This window comes from Paramisgurnus dabryanus, chromosome 8 (assembly GCF_030506205.2).
Source record: "Paramisgurnus dabryanus chromosome 8, PD_genome_1.1, whole genome shotgun sequence".
NCBI classification, from domain to species: Eukaryota; Metazoa; Chordata; class Actinopteri; order Cypriniformes; family Cobitidae; genus Paramisgurnus; species Paramisgurnus dabryanus.
Genome location: NC_133344.1, coordinates 35,777,470 through 35,799,277, shown reverse-complemented (window position 1 = coordinate 35,799,277; position 21,808 = coordinate 35,777,470). Strand labels below are relative to the sequence as shown.

General features: G+C 37.8%; 1 protein-coding gene across 2 annotated transcripts; it reads right to left on the bottom strand.

Moving 5' to 3' along the window:
- Positions 1–203: 203 nt before the first annotated feature.
- mfsd1 (major facilitator superfamily domain containing 1) lies at positions 204–20,229 on the bottom strand. 2 transcript variants are annotated; one of them, XM_065281691.2, is made up of 19 exons: positions 20,043–20,229; positions 19,897–19,949; positions 19,611–19,723; positions 19,454–19,496; positions 19,199–19,266; positions 19,013–19,121; positions 18,548–18,650; positions 17,831–17,929; positions 17,565–17,676; positions 16,941–16,997; positions 15,510–15,666; positions 15,184–15,281; positions 14,914–15,026; positions 13,952–13,999; positions 13,812–13,863; positions 12,637–12,641; positions 9,729–9,753; positions 6,643–6,733; positions 204–348 (listed from the first exon to the last, which is right to left on the bottom strand). In XM_065281691.2, the coding sequence occupies exons 1-19, from the start codon at positions 20,191–20,193 to the stop codon at positions 289–291; spliced, it is 1,557 nt and encodes a 518-aa protein (XP_065137763.1). In that variant the 5' UTR covers positions 20,194–20,229; the 3' UTR covers positions 204–288. The 2 variants fall into 2 exon arrangements, with proteins under 2 accessions (XP_065137763.1, XP_065137762.1); XM_065281690.1 differs by lacking the exons at positions 204–348; positions 6,643–6,733; positions 9,729–9,753; positions 12,637–12,641 and adding an exon at positions 7,197–8,832 and having other exon boundaries at positions 20,043–20,228.
- Positions 20,230–21,808: the final 1,579 nt, after the last annotated feature.

Here is a 21,808-nt window from a genome sequence, read left to right as displayed (position 1 = left end):
AGGGGGGAGGGACAACAGTTTGTTTTTACGACAGTGTGTTTGAAAGCATTTACTTGCAGACACTAGGGGGAGCTCGTAAAGAAATAATACGCAGATTTGCCTGGTTTCCCTTTAAATAAACACATAAATACTGCATGAAAAAAACTTTATTAATGTACTCTTATTCCTGCTAATAATTGTACATAGATGTAGGTAATTTTTAAATTTAAGAGTATTCTGTGAGTTTACTACAGAGGCAGGCCTGCTGAAGAATAAATTGCAAAAGGGCAAATAGAAAGACGTTGAGACTCATTTGAGGACACTTCTGTAGGCCAGTGAAGACAGATGTGGACAGCAATGGTCTGGTATCTGTCAGTGCAAGCAAAAATCAGCTCTTATCATTATGCAGGTTGCTATGGTGTTCTGGTTAGATGCTACATAGCTGTTGGGGTGCTCTGGTTATTTGCTAGGGACCTGTCAGGTGATCTGGTTAGATGCTAGAGAGCTGTGGGGTTATCTTGTTAGTTGCTTTAGAGCTGTAAGTGTGCTCTGGTTAGTACAGAGTTGGCAGGGTGATCTGATTAGTTGGTAGAGAACTGGTATGGTGCTCTGGTTAGTTGCTAGAGAGCTGGTTCAGTTGTGGATTTAGGCATGGGTGACATGGGCAGCCGGCCATGGCAGGCATTTAGCAGGGGGTGCCTGCAAAATCTCAGTCCCATGACTTAGATTTTTACGGTTAACCTGTTTAGGACTATAATACTATTCGGACGAGATTAGTCGGAGGTGGGGTAAACCCATTTTTTATCAGAGCTTCTTAGTGATTTTAGTCCCTTCCGAATGCTCCATGTCAGTAATCATTACGGACAATGTCAGTAAAGCTTACTGCGACTTTTACCTTCTGTAAAAAGGTCCGGAGAAATTACCTCAGGTAATACTAATTTTAATACAATACTGTACAAAGTACTTTAAACTTAGTTTATTTATATAACAAGCAAAATAAACAACATGTAGATTACCTAGGAAACCAGAACATTTGTTATTTTCGACGAGGTATTTGTTCAAGAGTTCAGTTTAGCAACTAGTCAGACCATTAAAAAAACTTAAACCGGAAGTAAAGCTCGGACCAGACGCGCATCGCGTTACTGCACATGCGTCAGATGAAACGGTCTATAAAGAAGTATTCAGTTGCGTTCTAGGCGGTGGAACAACTCGGTGGCAAGTTAGTTCCTGCATACCACTACACAGACTTTTAAAATAACTTCTCAGAGGCACCAACCTTTTTCTTAAACTGACGTTCTCCCAAACCAAAATTAAACAGAGTGATTAATCCCTGGTCCAATTTTGAGGTTTCTCGTCAGTGTCATGTTGCGTGTTTGTTTGCACATGTAATATCAGAGTAGGGGTGTAACGATTAACCGTGCAAATGCGCGTTTTCTCAATGAATGAATTTGAATGAATTACGGTGAAATCCCGGCACATCCGAACGCCAGGGGGCGCTCTCATGCAGAAACTCCCTTTGTGCCACACAAGAAGTATCATTGCAAACACTATTCCAGGAAATGTCTACACAGGAATATTTATACGCTGTTCTTCAAATGGTTTTGGGTATTTTCATGATAATAAAGAATATTTTGAATGATTTTGCTTAACGAGTGTTGCTTTTTTAAATGCACGTTATAAACGACTCCGACTCATAATGATTTTAGATTGATAAGGACTTCCTACTGACCAAATGCCGTAGTACACGCACAAGCTGTGCATATAACAAAGAATCAGAGCCTTTCGATTCAGAATCGATTTCAGACAGGCATTTTTAATGGGGACCGCGATTGAATCGCGATTGAATCGTTACATCCCTATATCAGAGAGCAAGGTAATGTGCACATGACGACGAGGGAGTTGACGTGCTGCGTTGTCGAGTTACTCCTCCTACTTCTGAATGCTTTACTGAGATTTATAAGCACGTGTAAATTGACTATCAATATAACAGATGTCCTGTGTTAAAATAACATTACTCCATGTACTCCCGTAAAACTAATCCCGTCCGAATAGGGCATATGAGTGAGTGCCCTGCCGGGGCTCCAGAGGTTAAAGTTCATGCGGCGCTGCACAGATTGATCAGCGTGTGAATGGGGAGGGGCTCGAGGGTAATAGGTCTCATACGCACAACCGGCGCAACGTCATAGAATGTCTCTGAACAGGTTCACGCCCACTTTTGGGGGAAAAACACTAGACTTCCCATTGACTTCCATACGCATATTACTATATGTCATGACATGTTTTTCATAATCCGGTTCCTTACACTCAATTATTCTATTGCATCAGACATTTGCTTTACCTACCGATTTTCATGTTGTCTTGATTTGATCCTGCTTGTTTTTGTTTCTGTTTTATGTTATTTTTGGTTATTGTTTATTTCACTTGAAATGGGAAACGCAACCGTGATCGCTTGGACTGGGCAATTGTCCATTGTCTGCTACTGTACTGTTTACTCCTAACTGTTATTGTGAAGCGTCCTTGAGCTATGGAAAGGCGCTATATAAATTAAACATATTATTATTATTATACAAAATAGTGCTTGGAGAATGAAAGGGACATGTTTTTATATTGACCAAATTAAATGTGTTAGTGTATCTTTCGCGATCTATGGCAGGCAGGGTGGACAGATAATTACTCGACATGTTTAATTTGAGTGATTTCTTAAGTTATTTACGCCTGCCGGCTGTGTACGAACGTTGCTTTGTTCCGCTATTTTGTATGGAAGTCAATGAGAAGTCTAGTTTGTTTTTCCCCAAAAAGGGGCGGTGACGAAATTACAGTCAAGTTCCCGGATGTGCTGGTAGTCCGTATTCACCAAGCAATTTGTTTGTGAAATATGCGTTCGGACGTTTTAACTAACAAATCATTAATCAATTATAACTTTCATACTAAAACTTCTTTTAAATGTTTGCAAAAACGTAATAATAACTTAGACCACCTGTACGCAATAATCATGAACAAGGAGAAAGAACCCTATAATATAAACATGTCATATATTTTTTCCTAGATTATTGCATACAGGTGGTCTAAATTGTTCTTACGTTTTGCATACATTTAAAATAAATTTTAGTTTGAAAGTTTTTGCTGAATCATTATTTGTTAGTTAAAACGGCCGTATGCACATTTTACAAACAAATTTGTGCGTACATTTGTGTGTTTTTATTATTGTGTTCTTTTTTTAGTTTATTCCTAATCATTTATTTACATAATCATTATAATCTATTTATAATCATTAGTTATCCATATAATTGTTTATTTTATTATTTAATAGTATTTTATTATTATTTCATTATTATCATTATATTACTGTTTATTCATTTATTATGTTCTTTCTATATTTTATTATTTATTCATTTATATTGTCTATTCATTTATTCATTATGTTTATTCATTTATTATTATATTTCTATATTTAATTGTTTATTCATTATGTTTATTCATTTATTATTATTATATTTCTATATTTCATTATTTATTCATTATGTTTCTATATTTTATGTGTCTCATTAATTTCATGGTGGTTCAGTCTCACAATCTGTTATGTCTGTGTGTAAACAGAGATAAATAAAGAGAATGTTTATGGAAGCTTAAGGTCTATGGGATGTTGCTTTAAAGCAATTTTGATATAACAGCATGCTGAATTCACGCGGGTTTAGACGAGGTTTGAACATCAAGACATGCAACTGAAAATGTTCATCAATAAAAACTCTGTTCCTATTTTATCATCATAAACTTCGCCTCGTGTTCTGCTTGTGTTCTTTAGCTTCGATCAATCAACCTGTTAAATGAGTAAATTTATATTTTCTGACATGATCTGGAGTCCGGGGCTGGATCGTAAATATTTTACTTTGTCTGGTGTGGAGACCTGATCTAACAGGGGTAAACTTTTGCAGATTTCAATTAGTAAAAACATTATAGAAGAGAAAATGTCTAGTCTAAGCCATCAGGTGGACATGTTAGAAAGTAGAATAAGGAGAAACGTGAGATGTATGCATGTATGAAGTTATGTCACTCATTATAATTATAATACGTGTGAAATACATTAAATAAATCACTCATGTTCAGAGGCGCGGGAAGATATTTTCGGTAGGGGGTGCGGGGGGGGGGGGTTATGGAATGTAGAGTTAAAGAATTCTAATGTTGTTCACAAGCTGCAGACCACTCTACCTATGTCTTCTTTTAAAAACTCACTCGCCCCTCCCATCCATAAAGTAGCCTACAGCTGAGCTGACGGAGCAAACCCTATTGCAACATAGTTGAGTTTAGATTCTCTGCCCGAGACGTCATTTTCCGCTACTATCCTCGGGCCGGGCCCATATAAGGATATTTTTAATCATTACTTTATTAGTCCAATTGGGGAGAAAGCTATGCGATATAATCAGAAATATTATATATAGACTATGTTTGGGCCAAAGTAACAAATGTGTCCAAAAAGTTACACAAATGACAAAATAATCATTTGTAAAAGTTACAAAATGCAACGCAAGTCATGTGCGGAGTCTCCTCTGGCACGCATTACGCACCGGGCATGCTGTGCTACGGTGGAGCTTAAGTGCAACATAGAGTTTGAAAAACAGGAGAATTAACTTTGAGCAAGTTATGTAGGAAAGTCGGAGGTATGGAACCAGTTTATGTACACATATGCATTCTCACTGGTGCCAGTAGTACGCCTTTTTTTGTCCTTTGGTTACATTTTTAATATTTCTAAACTCTAACATAATAACTTTATTGACATTACTCGAGTTAAGGCGATTAGTGGACCTTTCAATTCAGGGGGTTTCATTTAATTCTATTTTTACACGTAAACGTAATATTTGTGTTTCAAGTTTTGTTTCACTTTGCCATGCCTCCTGCGGTGTAAAAATAAGATATTTTTCGACTTTAAAAATTCAAACATCATATCCTAAATTGTCAGAATATTTTCCATATGGATTCATTTAAATTTATAGACGTTTAACATTAAAATCGATGCATGGGAATAATTTATATTATTTTTTGAAATACCCACCACTTTTAAATGTCGCATGCATGTTCCTTATTGTACATATATATAATTTAGTTCCTTTTACATCGTTTTAAACATTTAATTCAATCGTTTTTACTTTCATTCAATAAAGCACATGTTTTGTAACATTTACAAGTGCGTTAAACACCGCGAAACAATTTGGCTATATTTTTAAATATTTTTGAAAAGATGATGAACTAGAAAATCGTTTACTGAACCTAGCTTAGCTTAGACACATTTTTCCATCGGAATATGCTTAAAATCTCAAAATAGGCCAACATATTTTGATTAAAATATATTCTAAAACCATGTTAAATTATTTTAGAGTAGAAGGCCTTCTCCTATAGGCCATCCACTACAGTTCATTCTTGTTTATTTTATATGTGTTTCATTGTTGCATGCACACCTTTTTACGCATGCAAACTAAAATGTTATTATATAGTACGACCATTGTAAATCATGTATTAGCAATACATGCATTAATAACTAGTCTAACTAGAATTTTGCGCTGTGTGATTGAAAAAAATCGAAAATTCTCTTCTGAGACATTGCGAAGCTGATAGATAAACTCATTCGTCGTACAGTATGTGGCTGTGAGTGTGCGTGCTTGTGTTATGCTTATGCCTATTACAGCATATCAGCTGAATGCAATCACGTTAACACAAAATCTGATTGGCTAATACACTGAAATAAATTAAATAATTTTAAAATTACTAAAATTATCCCTCTCTTCATCACACACTCAAAACATGGCATACAAAATGTCTTTGTACAGAAACAAACAAAATTCAAGAGATATTTATAAGATATAATTTTATTGTCATCGCAGTTTTAAATCTCTACCACCAGGGGGTGCTGCAGCACCCCCACTTCCCGCGCCCCTGCTCATGTTAGGCTATGTCGCATACTATGCAATTACACAGAGCAACAATAGTTGTTGTCCATCTAGCTTACATAACACTGGGTAATAATTTTATTATAATAATGTATAGCCTGAAAAATTTCAACCACACTACTTTCATTTGGTTGTAATTAACAAATTAGAAAAGTTATCAAGTTATTGATTTAGTTAACTTTCGAAGTTTGATACATGCGTAATGACATGCATATTTGGTTATAATTTAACCAAAAATCAACATTTATCAGAATTGTGTTAGACTGTATTTCCGTGCACATTTACAGGCTCTAAACAAGAAGACTTCATTGCTATTTTTTTTATTTAAGAAAAGTCAAGGTTTAGGAATGTTTAGAATTTAGTGAAAATAAATTATTTTGTGTGCTTTTTATTTAGTGCTTGTTTATTTATGTCATTAAAGTAGCTTAAAAAAAACTGGTGGTGAGTTGGGGGCTCTGAAGGGGAAGACTCACAAGCTAGAACCGCTATTGCTCTGATTAGGTACTATAGAGCTGTCAGGGTACTTTGGTTAATTGGGGGAAAGTTGGTAGAGTGCTTTGGTTAGTTGCTAAAGAACTTGTGGGGTGCTCTGGTTAGTTGCTAGAGAGCTGGTAGGGTGCTTTGGTTAGTGACTAAAGGGCTGGCAGGGTGCTCTGGTTAGTTGCTAGACAAGTTTAAATGTAGTTAAATAAATGTAGATTTCACACTGAGTTTGCTGGAATACCTGAACACCCAGTCTGGACAGATAACGGTTGCGCAGGCCAAATGGAGACAGAGGTTTCAGATGATCTTGATCATCCTGTGACTGCTGCTGGCTGGGCAGACGTTGAGCATCCCTGTCGATTAACACCCAGTATAGTATAATAAAAAAATAAGATACATCAAACAGATCTCCTCAAAACAAGACAATAAACAACAATTGGTCTTCATCCGTTAAACTGATCTGTATTTTTTTTTTGGCAAATGACAGCATTTTAACAGAAACACTATTATAGATTTAGAAAGATCAACATTTGTCTGTACATGCTGCCCTGCAGCTAACAAAATCAAAAAATATCTATGATATCTTCAACAAGATCTTTGAGATAAAATGTGTATAAGCAGTTTCAAAAGAAAGTCTTTGTTTACTGGCTGATTAAATGACATAAAAAAATTAACAAAAATCCTTATAAAAATAATTAGTATATATAGTTGTTTTAGAGGCAAAGCAAGTAATTATATTTTAACAAAAGTAGATCAATTTCAGCACTAATAATAAATGCACAATAATTCAAGAACTGTTAAGTAGCCAATTTTAATGTTTTCACATTATTTGCAAAAACCTCTTTCTGGAATATAAAATCATTCAAGTAATGCAAGTGTGCAAAAAACACTTAAAACAATTAAAAACAGTAGATAAGTGCAAAAAAGAAACCATAAAATCCCAGCTGATAGCAGATGAATAGTGGAGAAGAGTATTGTTTTGATCAAGTGACTCTAGATTCTGACTCTAAAACTATGAATTCATTCAGTATTATCAGTGATTATGAATGAAATACCCTAGCAAAGACAATCCTAAAGAGCTGTGACGAGAGTAAACTGTACATATTTACTATTAAACATTTAGCAATACTTCATTAACAGATGAAGTAAATGAAAGTCCACCTGCTCGTCTGTTTTTTTCAGTAACTGAGGTTTGGTTAGAGGAATGCTGTGTGAACCGACATGCTAGTTCAAATCCGGTGAATCTGCTGTGAGCTATTTTCTTATTCCAGCTTGATCCCACAGGAATTGTGAACTATTTTGAGGTGGCTAATTTGATTATGAATTTGTACAATGTAAAAGTATAGTGTTTTAGATTATTGAAATAAAAATCCAGTGCTGAAGCCCTGTCCCTAAACCCAATGTTTAAGTAAAACAGGCTCCCTATCATTAACTATGGTATTGAACTCTGATATATTCACTTGTTGAATATATTCTGCATAAAATCTAAACAAATTATTGTTGGGTAAAGTATACATGTTAACTGTAGACACAAACATCTCTGTGATCTCTGAAGGACATCGCTTATATGTGTAGCTATGTTTAGCTTTATAAAGCGGGTAAAATAAGTATTGAAAGCATGAAATTTTCACCAAATGTTGGTAACAACCATTGCAATAGATGTCCATAAATTAAGTTATGTGTGATTATGTAAAATGACACAGGGAAAAAGTTATTGAACACTATTATGTATTTTTTTATACTTTGAACAAAAGCCTTTGTTGGAAATAAAAGCTGTAAGACGCCTCCTTTACGGAGAAACTAGTTGCATGCATTGCTCAGGTGTGATTTTGATCCTTTCATTCTTCTGTGGGCCTCTGGCTGTGTGTTTGGGTTAGGATTTACACATCATGAGATGTTTCTAGCATGACAGCTTGGTAATGAAATACTATTTTATATTATACAGCTGTTATTATTTGCACGGACAAGGGACAGGATTGCTTTGCTGATTGTCTTGGCTTTCCATGCCTTTTTGCACCTCCTTCTCTTCAGGGATCCAATACTTTTGCCTGTGTCATTTTACATGATTAAACATAACCTCCTTTATGGACTTCTATGGTTTGATTTCTTTGCATGGGACAATTGTATAGGTTGTTATCAACATGAAGAATGAAAATGTAGAAATATAATAACTAAAAAAAATGGTGACGTAATAACTTATTTTAACCGTTGTATATGCAGTCACTTTACAGACTTTTGTCTGTAGATAAAATGGGGTGGATAACTGAGCTCTGGAGGCCCAGAATCAGTTCAGCTCTTAAGTGATGTGAGATGATTCAGATGTTTTATCTGAAGTGCTCAGTGATGTGTGAGAGAAGAGAAGGTGATGAAGTCCCGTGATGAAGGACGCCAGTCAGGTGCTCAGAGAAGAGAAGAAGAGAAGAAGCTTCACCTGAAATACATCAGCACATATTCAGACACACGAAAAACACCACAGGTGACAAAGAAGAAAGATCACACGACTACGAGAGATATTTTGTTTATACTACAGTTCGACGGCACAAGCGTGTGAAAATAAATCAAAAACAAATTTTTGAATGTCATAAGTGATTTCACAGGCATGAGTTTGCATTTCATGCGACAACAGCGTGAAGATCGTGAGCCTGAAAAATGATGAAAAACAAGCAGGTATAGGGCCTTATTTTAACGATCTAAGCGCATTGTATAAAGCGCACGCCGCATGGTCTAAATGGGCGCGTCCGATGCCACTTTTGCTAATTTAATGACTGGAAAAATGGTTTGTGGGCAGAGCACAAGGTCAAAAATTTCAATCCTTTAATATTTCATATTTCCTTTAATCTTTCATATTTAAAAAACGTCTTTGTGCTGCTGCGCATTCATGTATGTGATAAGCAAACCCGCGTTGTCGTCCTGTTTATAGGCACGTATTACTAACGTGCACTTTAAATAACAAAAAAAAAACATATTGCACCATTGACTTTAGAGCTGGTTTTTGTTGGTCAATGGCGTAGTCTATTTTAGTTGCCTCAAAACACACCTCGTTTTCAGACCATGGGCGAAAAATTGGGCACAAGTGCATTTGCTATTTAAACAATGTGGCGCTAAACGTGAAAATTATAATTGTACCGGGATAAAAACTAGCAATGGACACTTTGCGCCAGGTGTATGATGGAGCCCATAGTGTTTATAGTCTATACTAGGGGTGTAACGGTACACATATTCATACAGATTTGGTTTCGGTAAAGGACTTCCGGTTTGGTGCCCATGCATACCGAATGCAATCTTTAACAATACTTCAAATCAGAGCTTCCACACGGACCTATTAACACTTTCCTCGCCATTGACGAGTTATCTGGTCAATCAAATGAAAACGCTTCCCTGCCAATGACAAGTTTTCCAGCAGCATGTCTGTGTATGTTTTGATCATCGCTCTGAATCTGATCTTTTCAAAAGTCCTCCACAAAAATTTAATTATCCCAGCTTTTTGTTCAAAATTGTGTGTTTTTGAAGAAACCTACCCATATTTGAGATGTGATTACAAGAGAACTAATAAAGGTAGGATTAAACTTTTTTTTTTTAAGCAGATGGTCTGTTCTTTTTTTATATATTGTATGTTTATATATTTAAAGAAGAACATTTTCTGGAAGGCATTAAAATTTGTGAAAATCATGAAAAATGCTGGCGCTGGCTGGCAACTTTTTAAAAAAACATTGGCGGCGAAAGAGTAAAGTAGGGGTTTGTTGAAAATGCATTCTTTCGTTCCACTGTCCTACTTTTCAATTGCTTTTCTATGTAAACACGCACTAGACGGAAGTGTCTAAATGTTATACGTGTGTTTCGGGTCTTTTGCAGCGTACGAGTACTAAGTTTTAATACGCAGCGCAGATCATCAAATGGCAGGTCCAGAACAGTGGACCAATCACGAAACCCTGGATGCTGGACAAGCGTTGCACAGTTTTGTGAACAGTAGCAAGTTGGCATGGCAATTTCCATTACTCCCTAATGTTTTTTCAATTTATTTTATTTATAGCAATAAGTGCACTATTACTCTGCACGTACACTGCCAGAGACTAGCAATGGCAGAGCAATGTGTTTTCTTTCATTTCAATGAAAGCGCAGCAACCTCGAGCAACATGTGCAACAATGACCTTTGGTGAGAGGAAGGGGGCTTTTTCAGCACCGAAGTGGCTTTTAGGGTACAGACCCCCATTAACCCTAGAGAACCCAAGAAGATTTTGGGTAGCAGCAATTAACAGCGGCCAAATTTGACCCCGTGGGTTCTCCAATGTTAAACAGGGTTAAAATGATGCGCTGTCACTTATAGAGCTGAAATGGTAGAGGTAAGCAGTGTTGGCCATCACGTATGATTAATGCATTTGTTCTGGTTTACCATAGTGCTTATGCTCTTGTCTTAAGTGTCTGTGACATTAATAAACACAGTCTGCGTCCGAAACCTAAGGCAGCTGACTTGTTGCCTCGCTGCCTCATGAGTAGGGTTGCAAAGCTTGGACATTTTGGAAATATTCCAAGTTGGAAAAATATTCCAAGTTGGCAATTAAAGGGAAACTTCACCCATTTGCATTAAGCTTTGTACCGTTAGAACCCCAGTCATGTTTTTGAATGGTCGTGCATCATTCCCTCAGTTTCCCCTGAGAGGGGAGAAATACTCATTTCAGTGAGGCACTTCCTTCTTTCAATGATGTAAAAATCGTCATTTTGCGTCATTGAAAGAAGGAAATCCTGTATCTCTGTTCAGTGTGAAAGACTACAGACACTCATTCCTCATTTTTCCAAGGTGGGGGCTATGGGTGGGACCCACTCACGCTTCAGACCAATTGCAAATCAGTGGGTGGGACTTACGAAAATATACGAACACAGACGGAAAAAAACGATCAGCCGCCATCTTTATGCTAAGCTAAGCTAAACAGAAGTTGTGGAGCGAGCCAGAATTCATGTTACAATAACAGTGGAAGTTAATCAATATTACATGGAAGAGGGTGATTTTGCAAGCGTGATGCTCTAATCCGCTGTACATTGCACCTTTATGAGCCACAATACTGCAAAGAGCTGAGGCAGATGTAGGAACAGAAGCCCGAGGAGTAGGCCGGAGCCTGGGCTTCGGCTGGGTAGAGGAGCCCGTGGAAGACACCGCAACCATCGACCTCTGCTGCGTAGAGAAGCTTGGACAGACTACTGCCTGTTTTCTCGCTGTGTGCTTGCTTTATTACATTTCTGCATCAGATAAGGATATGGACGTTTGTTTGGTGAAGGTTTCTAGGCAAGTGAGGAACTTTGCGCGCGTTTGGACATGTTTATTTCACGGACGTGTTTGGGTTACGAGCAGACGCGCTGGGGAGTATATAAGCTTGGACGGACTCGCGCTGTTTGCTTTCGGTTTAACATTTCTGGATCAGATAAGGATATGAACGTTTGTTTTGTGAATGTTTCTGGTCGCGTGCTTATTTCAAAGACGCATTTCGGTTTACGAGCACAAGCTCCAAGAGCTGAGGCAGCGCGTCTGTGGAGATATTGTGCAGGGGACGCGTTTGTGTGGAGGATGCAGGGATAAACGGACGTCTGACTAAATGGAGTGTTTGTATTTTCTTTGTTATACTAACGTGGCATTTATGTACATAATAGCATATCTGAGCGGTGTTTTATATGTCTATATTGTGAGAGCAGTGAGGCCAATAATAACACAAATGTAATTACAGTAAACAAAAGACAAAAAGAAAATTGGTAAAACTAAATAAACATTTAAAATGCATACCCTTTTTTTAAGTACTTGTAAAGACATTGGTACTGCGGATCTGAAACAGCACGTTACTGTTTGAATAAGACTTTGCTACACACCAGACCAGAGTGTTATTGTGTGTAACACAATGTAACATCACGTTTAAAAGTAAATCATGATTGTGTCTGTCAGACACAGTGGTGATGGCTATATTCTTTGTTTTACTAACGTGGCATTTATGTACATAATAGCATGTCTGAGCCGTGTTCTGATTAATGGGAGTGGCTTGCAGAGCTGTGCATTGTGGTGCATAGTGGGAGTTGTAGTTTTTCATACAAATGTGCTCTAAAGTCACGTTCTGTCTTTTCTCGGTCAAATAGACACAAAATTCTACATTTATGTTACATTTTGACTACAAATATGACCCACTTTCCATAAAGATTAATGCTCTTATAGGTGAAATGGCCCTTTAAAGGAAATAGGCTTTATGCCCAGCTGCACTACTTCTTGAACTTCAGCCAGCTCCTTGTTTCCTGTCTGCCATTATTGGACAAACTGATTAATCCAGGTGTGTCTGATTATTGTTGTTGTGACTACTGAGGTCAGGCACACCTGGATTAATACATTTGTTTGTGACTACTGAGTTCAGGCACCCCTGGATTAATCAATTTGTCCAATAATGGCAGACAGGAAACAAGGAGCTGGCTGAAGTTCAGGAAGTAGTGCAGCTGGGCATAAAGCCTATTATTTGTAAATTTGGGTTAATTTATACAAACTGCATCACATACAACCATTAGCTTCTCAACATCTGACTGATCTTCATTATGTCTGCTACAAATCCCATATATTTCCATGGAAAGTTTCCAAAATTCCCAGAAGTTTGCCAACCTGCTCATGAGGCAATGACTTCGGCGGCATGAACGCAGCTCTGGGAAACGCATTTCAAGACAGCCTTTATAGCCAGCGTAGTGAAATTCTGTTTTAAATATAAACAGAGAGTGACTTTGTGACAACTAAACCCATATTTTAAAACTACAATACTAATTTCTTCCTAGAAATGCAATTAAAAGGTATAAAAAGTGAAAATATAACCTTTTATACACAAAATGTGTGATCCGGAGGCTTTTGGCCAGCATATTATTTTTTCGAACTTGACCAGGCTTGACCAATCACATTCCCCGCGCATAGAATTGTGGGACAAGACGATGAAGGTATCTCAGGAGACAGGAAGTAAACCTAACATTGGATTTGGACGTGCATTGGTGCCTTCCTGCCTTGGAATGCTGCCTCTAAAGGGTTTTCAGACACAGCCTCAGTGTGTTTAAAAAAAAGAGCATTTGTGCGGCTGAATGTGTGAGTGGTGGCAGCTTTTTCCAGTCAAAAATATGTGACCTATGGTCAAACAAGCCTCCGTTAACATCTCTAAAATGACCACTGAATGATACAAACCCTGAAGCGATTCCCGAGATAATACTGAGGGAATATTACATGGATTCGAAAACCAGAAAGAAGTGTTGTATAATACTGAATATGACATTTTGGGCCAAAAACCTTTTAGGAATTTTGATTAGACCATACAGAAAACAAATTAAAAAGACACAAAAGACACTTTTGAGAGAGATTTTCAAGTGTGACTCTGTAGTGATAAGTGAAGTGAGATTGAACTGTATACTCACTCAGCTTTAGTACGTTGAGCTCTTGATGAAGCAGACAGATTCAGTTCTCCATCTGATAAACAACACATGTCAAGGTGAATACTGGAAATGACTCATGAATGACTCATCATTTATTAACACTGGCTCAACACTGACATTACCTTTATAGGAGTTATACAGATACAACAAGACTACAGCGATCAAAGCCACTGCAAAATAAAACAGAGAAGAAACATCAGACCACCATAAGCATCATCACATCACATGTGTAACATCGATTTAATACACAATCATCACATCTACATAAGAATAAAACATTACAGGAATCTCTCATTCCAGACTTATGCTTTTTATTTCATTCAGATATCTAACCACATACAGATTAACTGACAACTTCCTTCCATCAGAAAGTATAGACCTATGACAAATATACAAAGCCGGTGGTCCAGTAAAAAGATCCATCCCACTGCACAAACTTGCTGGTTTAATGTATGTACCTTTAAATGCAAATGAGCTACAGCTCCCTACTTCCTTACAAACAGACAGTGAGCGCAATACTCGGAGACGATAGGATCTAGTGGACAGAGTACAACTCGCTGAGGGTGGAAACTATGGTAATGCAGGACTGTCAGTGGGCGGGGCTTTATCATTTATGTGTGACCTCACATTGATAAGCGAATCAAAACGAAATGTCTAATGAGACTGTCTAATGAGTCTAATGACTGTCTAATGAGATGGTTTAATGGGGATTAACAAACAAGGAGCAGGTTGATTTTTCATCTTAGGGTGATTGTGTTCACACATTGCCAACACACATTTTCAAACACCTTATAAAAGTGGATATTGCATAATAGGTGCCCTTTACCAAGATGCATCACTGGTATTGATATGCATGGGGGAGATCGCAGCGGTCAGAATGGCCGCTTTCCAGTAAAAAAAGGGAGATGGACTGCACATGTGCAGAATCAATAGGTCTTCTTCCAACAAGACCTGGAGGTGTCGCAAATATGGTGGTGCAGTGACGCGACTTCCTTAAAAGGACTTTTATGCAGTTCAACAGTGGATTTGCTTTTCCATGTGTAATAAGAAAACAGTTTCAGAGCTTTATGTTATGTATACTCACAACACACGCAGGCAATGAAGAAGACCTCAAGGAAGAGATATCCTTTGGTATCTAAGATAGTTCCTGCGGCCATCGAGATGAGAGCCAGACCCAAGTTCTGTATAGACTGCATACTACACCAATCAAAAGAGCAAGAACAATTCAAGAACATAGTTATATCCAAGTTAAACCTACAACTGAATACTTGAGATCTGTTCATCTTTAAGATGTAATCATCTTATAACACATCTGCTGTTTCCTCATTCAAACCTTTAAATATTTCACACTTACAATCCATATGCAGTTCCCAGCTGATGTTCTGGTACAACAAATGCCACCATTGGCCAAAGTGCACAGGCCAGAAGAGAATAAGACAAACCTAAGATAGACTGTAACACAAACATTAGTCAATACAGTTGTGTTAAAACACACAATACTGAAGATATAACTGCACTCTACACATAGTTTATCCTCAATTCAAATCTTTTCTAATGATCAATGTGATAAGATTTTTGATTCGTTTTCATGAAGTTATAACAGTAAACAAGTGCATTTGTTATCCCACCCTTATCATGCAAATCATCCTACTGACATACTGTAGTTTAGTATGAGGTTACCATAGCAATCCAGGGGTTCCAGAGGGTAAAGGCCAACATGACGTGAGAGAAGAGTGTGGTGACTACAGCCAACAGAACCCACATGATGTTCCGGCCCGTCTTATCAACCACAAAGCCCAACAAAGGTGAAGCAGGGGCTGAGATGATGTACACTACACTACAATTTTACAAAGTTAAACAAAAGCTGCGTGTTAAATATACATTTATAGGTAAGAAACTTAAAATGTCCTAAAGATTTACTGAGAGAACAATAAATATGGTCTAGAGTCAGATTGAAACACAGTCAGGCGATCTAGAGTCAAAAATGAATGCGGCCATTAGGGCTGGGACGATTAATCGCGATTCATACTAATAATGTGAATTCTGAATGGCAAACACTGCAAAAAATGACTTCCTTACTTGGTATTTTTGTCTTGTTTTCAGTAGAAATATCTAAAAATTCTTAAATCAAGATGTTTTTTCTTGATGAGCAAAATTACCTCTTTAGACAAAAAATGCATAATTTAAGTACATTTGTGCTTAAAAAATCAAAAATATCTGCCAATGGGGTGAGAAAATTTAGCTTGAATTAAGTGTTTAAGAAAAAAGAAAACTTATTTAAGATTTATTTTCTTCATTTTAAGATATTTTTTATTGTTTTCAGCACAAATTCACTTAAATTGTATATTGTTTGACTTATTTTCATAGGTTGTTTAGCTCATCAAGAAAAAACGTCTTTATTTAAGAATTTTTTGATATTTCTACTGAAACCAAACAAAAATACTAACTAAGAAAGTAGTTCTTTCATGTGCTACGGCTCTTTGATCAGTAGGAAGTCCTTATCAATGTAAAATCAGCAAGACTCGTCAAACATAATCATTATAAATATTCTTTATTTTCATTAAACTATCTGAAAAGGTCTGATGAACAGCAAGATAAATATGCTTATAAAGGGTTTCATCGGACGCACGTGCGCTGCCGCGATACACGTCTGGATCCGAACTTTACTTTCGGTTTTGTTTTTTTAATGGTCTGACTAGTTGATAAACTGATCTCTTGAACAAATGCCTCGTCAAAATCGTTTTTGGTTTCCTAGGTAATCTATGTGGTTTTTTTTTTGCTAGTTATATAAATAAACTACGTTTAAAGAACTGTGTTCTTATTTATTCTTAGCGGAGTTTACCGGAAGTTACGTGCGGACCACGACAGCCACTTCTTTATGTTGTTACTGCTGAAACCGTCAATAGGCATTTTGTGGTTTCTGCACAAGAGCGCCCTCCGTCTTTTGGATGTAGTGGCATTTTAGCATAATTCATTGAGAAGCATAACATGCAGAATCGCAGGATTAATCATCCTAGCCCTAGCGTCATGCGTTCTGGAGCCAGATTCAAATGCGGTCGAAAAACAAAAGTTTAACGGATTGTTTCAATTGATAAGCCAACGTGTGTGTACCTGTTGATGGCTCTGGCCTGGACAGGAGTGAAACTGAACTTCTCTATGAAGAAGACTCTGTAAGTGATAATAACAGAGACATGACAAAATGACATATTATTCCTTAAAGGGGACAGAGAATGAAAAACCATTTTGACCTTGTCTTTGTTGAATAATGGTAGTCTACCCACATTCACGAACATACAAAAAGTGCTAGACATGCTAAAAATCTTAGTCTCATAGAAATCTTCTTTTAGAAATCTAAGCCAGAAAACGGCCCAATCTGAAAAACTGATGCTTATGACATCACAGGCATCTCACCGCCCCTCCACTTTAAAATAATTGGCTACATTTTTTGAGTGGCAGCTAAGTCAGCCAATCAGTAATGAGATTGCAAGTTAAGCCAGTAGGGGGAGCCAAATATGTGCAAAAGCACTTGTTTAAAATCCCCCACCGTAATACAGCTATCTGAGAGAGGTTTTTAGGAAGCTTCTAAGGCATTACAGACCCAAACAAAAACAATTTTGTCTACATGTCACATCACAGAACAAGGATAAATACCCCATTCAATCATTCTATGTCACCTTTAATCTCATGGAAACAGATTTTGACAAAGGTCTGGTATATGCGTGCGTGCGTACTCACTGGCCGAGTCCAATAAATGGAAAGATGGCCACGTAATATCCCACACATATGATGAAGATAAGCCATAGAGAGAGCGGAAAATCCTTAACATCTGTAAGCTTGATCACTTCTCCTAAATCACAAACAAATTCCTCTGATGTCAGACATCTCATGAAGTCATGAGCAAAAAAAATATTTTGGTTATACACAGCACAATGTCATATTGCTGTATGCTGAGTGAAATACAGTACATGTTTGTTAGATCTGGATGAGCTGTATGTTCTCACCAGTTTTTCCCTGCTCCTTGTGAAGGATCCTCTCTGCTCTTCTGTCCAGGAAACCCAGAACCAGTGAACATATGAGCGAGAAGAGACACGTGGACGCCGCTGTCCCATCACAAATGATAAATTAAATTAAACACATGACATCACACGATATAAAAGAGTGAAGTGTATGTCTGAAGCTCATCCACTCACAACAGAGCTTCTGAACTTCTCAAGTTTGAAACTACCCAGAATTACACAAACTGATCTATTAAACACAAATAATACATCTACATGTGCTCTCATGGTACACACTCAAATAGTAATACTGCTTTGATAAACACAACAGTAATGAATGATCACCAAATGGATAGATTACATGAAAAGATCAAATTCCGAATATACATTTGCAATCCTTTCACTTTAAGATCCATGTTCACATCAGACACTAAACTCTCATCTGAATGTGTACTGCGAGAGGGAAATGAGATTTAATAGATAAGCAGAAGCAAAATGAAACAATAAGAGAAGTGAAAAAACTCAACACCGTATAAATGGCTGAGTGCCTGAATGACAGAAGAAGATTCTAGTTTCAAAACACATGATATGATCTTTGCTTTGACACTTCAATGACTGATCTCATCTTACATTATACGGACTCATATAGCAAACATGAAGAGTCTTATAAGAGCTGTCTGGATCAATTTAACCCCCAAAAAAGAAATAAGAGCATTTTCTTACAGATCATGAGTGTTATTCCCAGTGTGGTGTATCCGGCTGAGCCCACCATCATCTGAATACGACCGTATACCCAACCAATGACATTCATGTTTACTGTACTTCCCTGAATCACACAAGGGAGGGGGGTGCGAGAGAGAGAGGTTATGATACTGTACAATGACAACTTCAGATCTTCACACATACATGTGTGATCCTGGACCACAAAACAAGTCATATGGGTAAATTTTTGGAAATTTATACAACATAATAAATAAGCTTTCTATTGATGTATGACAAGGATACGACAATATTTGGCCGAGATACAACTATTTGAGGGTGCAACAAATTTTTTTAAAATATTGAGACCCTCCGAACACTTATTTAGAATTAGCACCCTTCGGATGAGCAGTCACGGGCCGCCACTGGCTATACCTATGATTTTTTTACCTAATGGTAAAAAAAATTTTACCACTGCTGGTCTCTTACCAGTCTGGCCATGCTGAGCTGAAGACCGAACACCAGGTTGAGCTCTTTGCCTTTAAACCAGTTAACTGCATATGTGTTCTGAGCCACAGCCAATGACTCTCCACCAATACTGAGAGAGATATAAACATACAGAGAATCAGGCCAGTTTTCATTCATAAACAGATTTGATCAACAGACACTTCTTACCCAAAAACAAAGCGTCCGAATTCCATCAGCCAGAAATGATTGACCAGTGCACCAGCAGCAAATATGATCTGTACAACATCAGAGTACAGACATTTAACAGCTCTGCTATATATAATCATCATCACAGACACAATTCAATAAAGCCTGCAGGTTTACTGCAGAGTGCAGACCAGTGGTTACTTAAATTTTTCAGCATATAGAATGCATCACTTTGCGGCCCCCCAAAGAAAATTTTACCCTTGTGAAATAACTCACCTGTCCTAATAACACAAATGATGCAAAGATTATCGTTCCCCACCTGAAACCAATGTAAACATTGTGTTATACATTCATAAAGCATTATCAGAACACAATCTCTTTGGAGAGCTGCAGACATGAATTTGAATTCGTATAAAACTTAGTTTGGACCCACCTGATGCCAAAGACCCTGTCCAGCAGAAACCCACCCAGAAAACACAGAACCACGTTGGGCCATGAGTACCACGCATACAACTGCATGAAGGAAGCTGTGTTCAGATTCATATCCTGAGAGAGAAAGAGAGAGAACTTCAGAGTTCAGGGTGATGCCCAGAACACACACCACTCTCAGACAGTGTCAACATTACGTCACATGACACAATGGTAAAAGTTCCTACAGAGTTTGAACCTGTCAGGATCTCAGCTCATCACCCAGAAGACAGACAGACAGACAGACAAACCTGTATGACTTGAGTTTGAAGAGCAGCCGGGTTGTCATAGCAAAAATAACTTCCTGTAAAACAAAAAAGAAATCAGTGCATGGCACAGTAAATATATCAGTAACGTTAGGTGATCAGTAACACGATAACATGACTGTATATCTCACCGAAGCCCAGGAAACACATGAAGCACAGAACCACGATCCGGTGCAGCAGGTGACGCGGATCACACAGCGGGCTCATGCTCTCCAACGCACCTTCATCATCTTCATCGTCATCTTCATTCAGAAGAGACCGGTGCTCGCGCGACGCGGCCATCTCACAAACACTCGGTCATATGACTGTCATGTGACAGCTTCTGGTCACGCGACAACAAACAGCGACCATAAGGTGTGTTCGACTTCATACAGCGCCGCAAGAACTGAAAGCCGGATGACGTCAAAGTTCCGCGAAAGCGATTTAAAAGCAAACTCTTCCATACGATTTCGCGAATCGCTCTCGCGATATTTTGACGTCATCCTGCGGTCGATTCTTGCGGCGCCGCATGAAGTCGAACAAGCCTTATATGTTTTCTCACTCCGAAGCCTGCAACCTCTGGAGGTCACACATGGAGGCTGCATACACCATTAAGCCTAGTTTATTTCAGTTAAGTAAGCATTACTTTCGCAAGTCATAAGCATATTACAACAATTTACGATTAACTAAGAATAAGTGAATTTTATAATTGTTATTTTTCTGAAATAAGACAGTCTTGATAATATTTGCAGCCTAGAAATGCGACCTTCGGAAGGCTGCAGTTAGCTTTCGGATTGAGAAACGGCCCATGACGTTAGGTGTGTTCGAATTTATGCGGCGACGCAAGAACCGACATCATAGATGACATCAAAATACCGCGAGAGCGATTCGAGAAATCATACAAAGAAGCCGGCTTTTAAATAGCTATCGCGATACTTTGATGTCATCAGCTTGAAGTTATGCTGCGTTCCAGGCAGGTTTTTAAACTCGTGAGTTACGACTTCAAAACCACGACTCACGACCCTATGCGTTCCAGGCAGCCTGTAACTCGTGTTTTTACAACCTTCTACCGGTGAAAGTGCACTGGAACGGCAGTCAAACCCGTGACTTCCCACCCGTGAACTCGTACTAGATCGATGTTCTCCCAGTTCAAAGTCGTGAGTCGTGGTTTTGAAGTCGTGAGTTACGGGTTACAGGTTGCCTGGAACGCAGCATTAAAACGCACCGAATGACTAAGGTCGTTTCTCAATCCGAAGGCTGCAACATCTTGAGGTCGCATGCAGACGTCTTTAAGCCTGGTTTATTTCATATTAACTGAGGAGTACATTCACAAGTCATAAGCATATAACAATAATTTACTATTAACTATGAATAAGTCAACTGTATAACTGGTAATATTCTAAAATAAGACAGTCTTGATGACGTAGGCAGGCTACAAATGCCACCTCCGGAGTCTGCAGTCTTTAATTCTTAGAGAAAATAATAAGAAGCATTTTATTTTCAAATCTGAAAACACTTATTACAGATATAAAGTCTTTGCTGTCACAACACTAAAATAATCTAATAAAAACCTAGTGATGGCATAGTCTGGCAACTAATCAACTACCACTGGAGGGAGAAGAATTTAAAAACTTGATTGCTTGGGGGATAAAAGCATTTAGGAACACAATATCGTCAACCTGATGGTAGCAGTTCAAAAAGTATTGGATCGTGGGTGCCTCTTATAATTCACAATGATGTTAGCCATTATTCCTTTATATGCTTTTATTGTCCATAATTACACCAAGGTATTTATAATTTGTTACTAATTGTATTTGCTCCCTGTTAATTAGTGTAGGATAAATTTTACTTAGCTTTTTCTCTCTAAAATCAATAACAATTTCCTTAGTTTTTGAAATATTTAAAAAGATTAGAATGT

Coding starts and splice junctions, on each gene's coding strand:
- mfsd1 (XM_065281691.2), bottom strand. CDS start 20,193: ATGGCCGCGTCGCGCGAGCACCGGTCTCTTCTGAATGAAGATGACGAT. Junction 15,282..15,509: donor GGAACCCCTGGATTGCTATG/GTAACCTCATAC, acceptor TTTGTGTTACAG/TCTATCTTAGGTTTGTCTTA. Junction 6,734..9,728: donor TCGTCAATGGCGAGGAAAGT/GTTAATAGGTCC, acceptor ACGTCTGCCCAG/CCAGCAGCAGTCACAGGATG.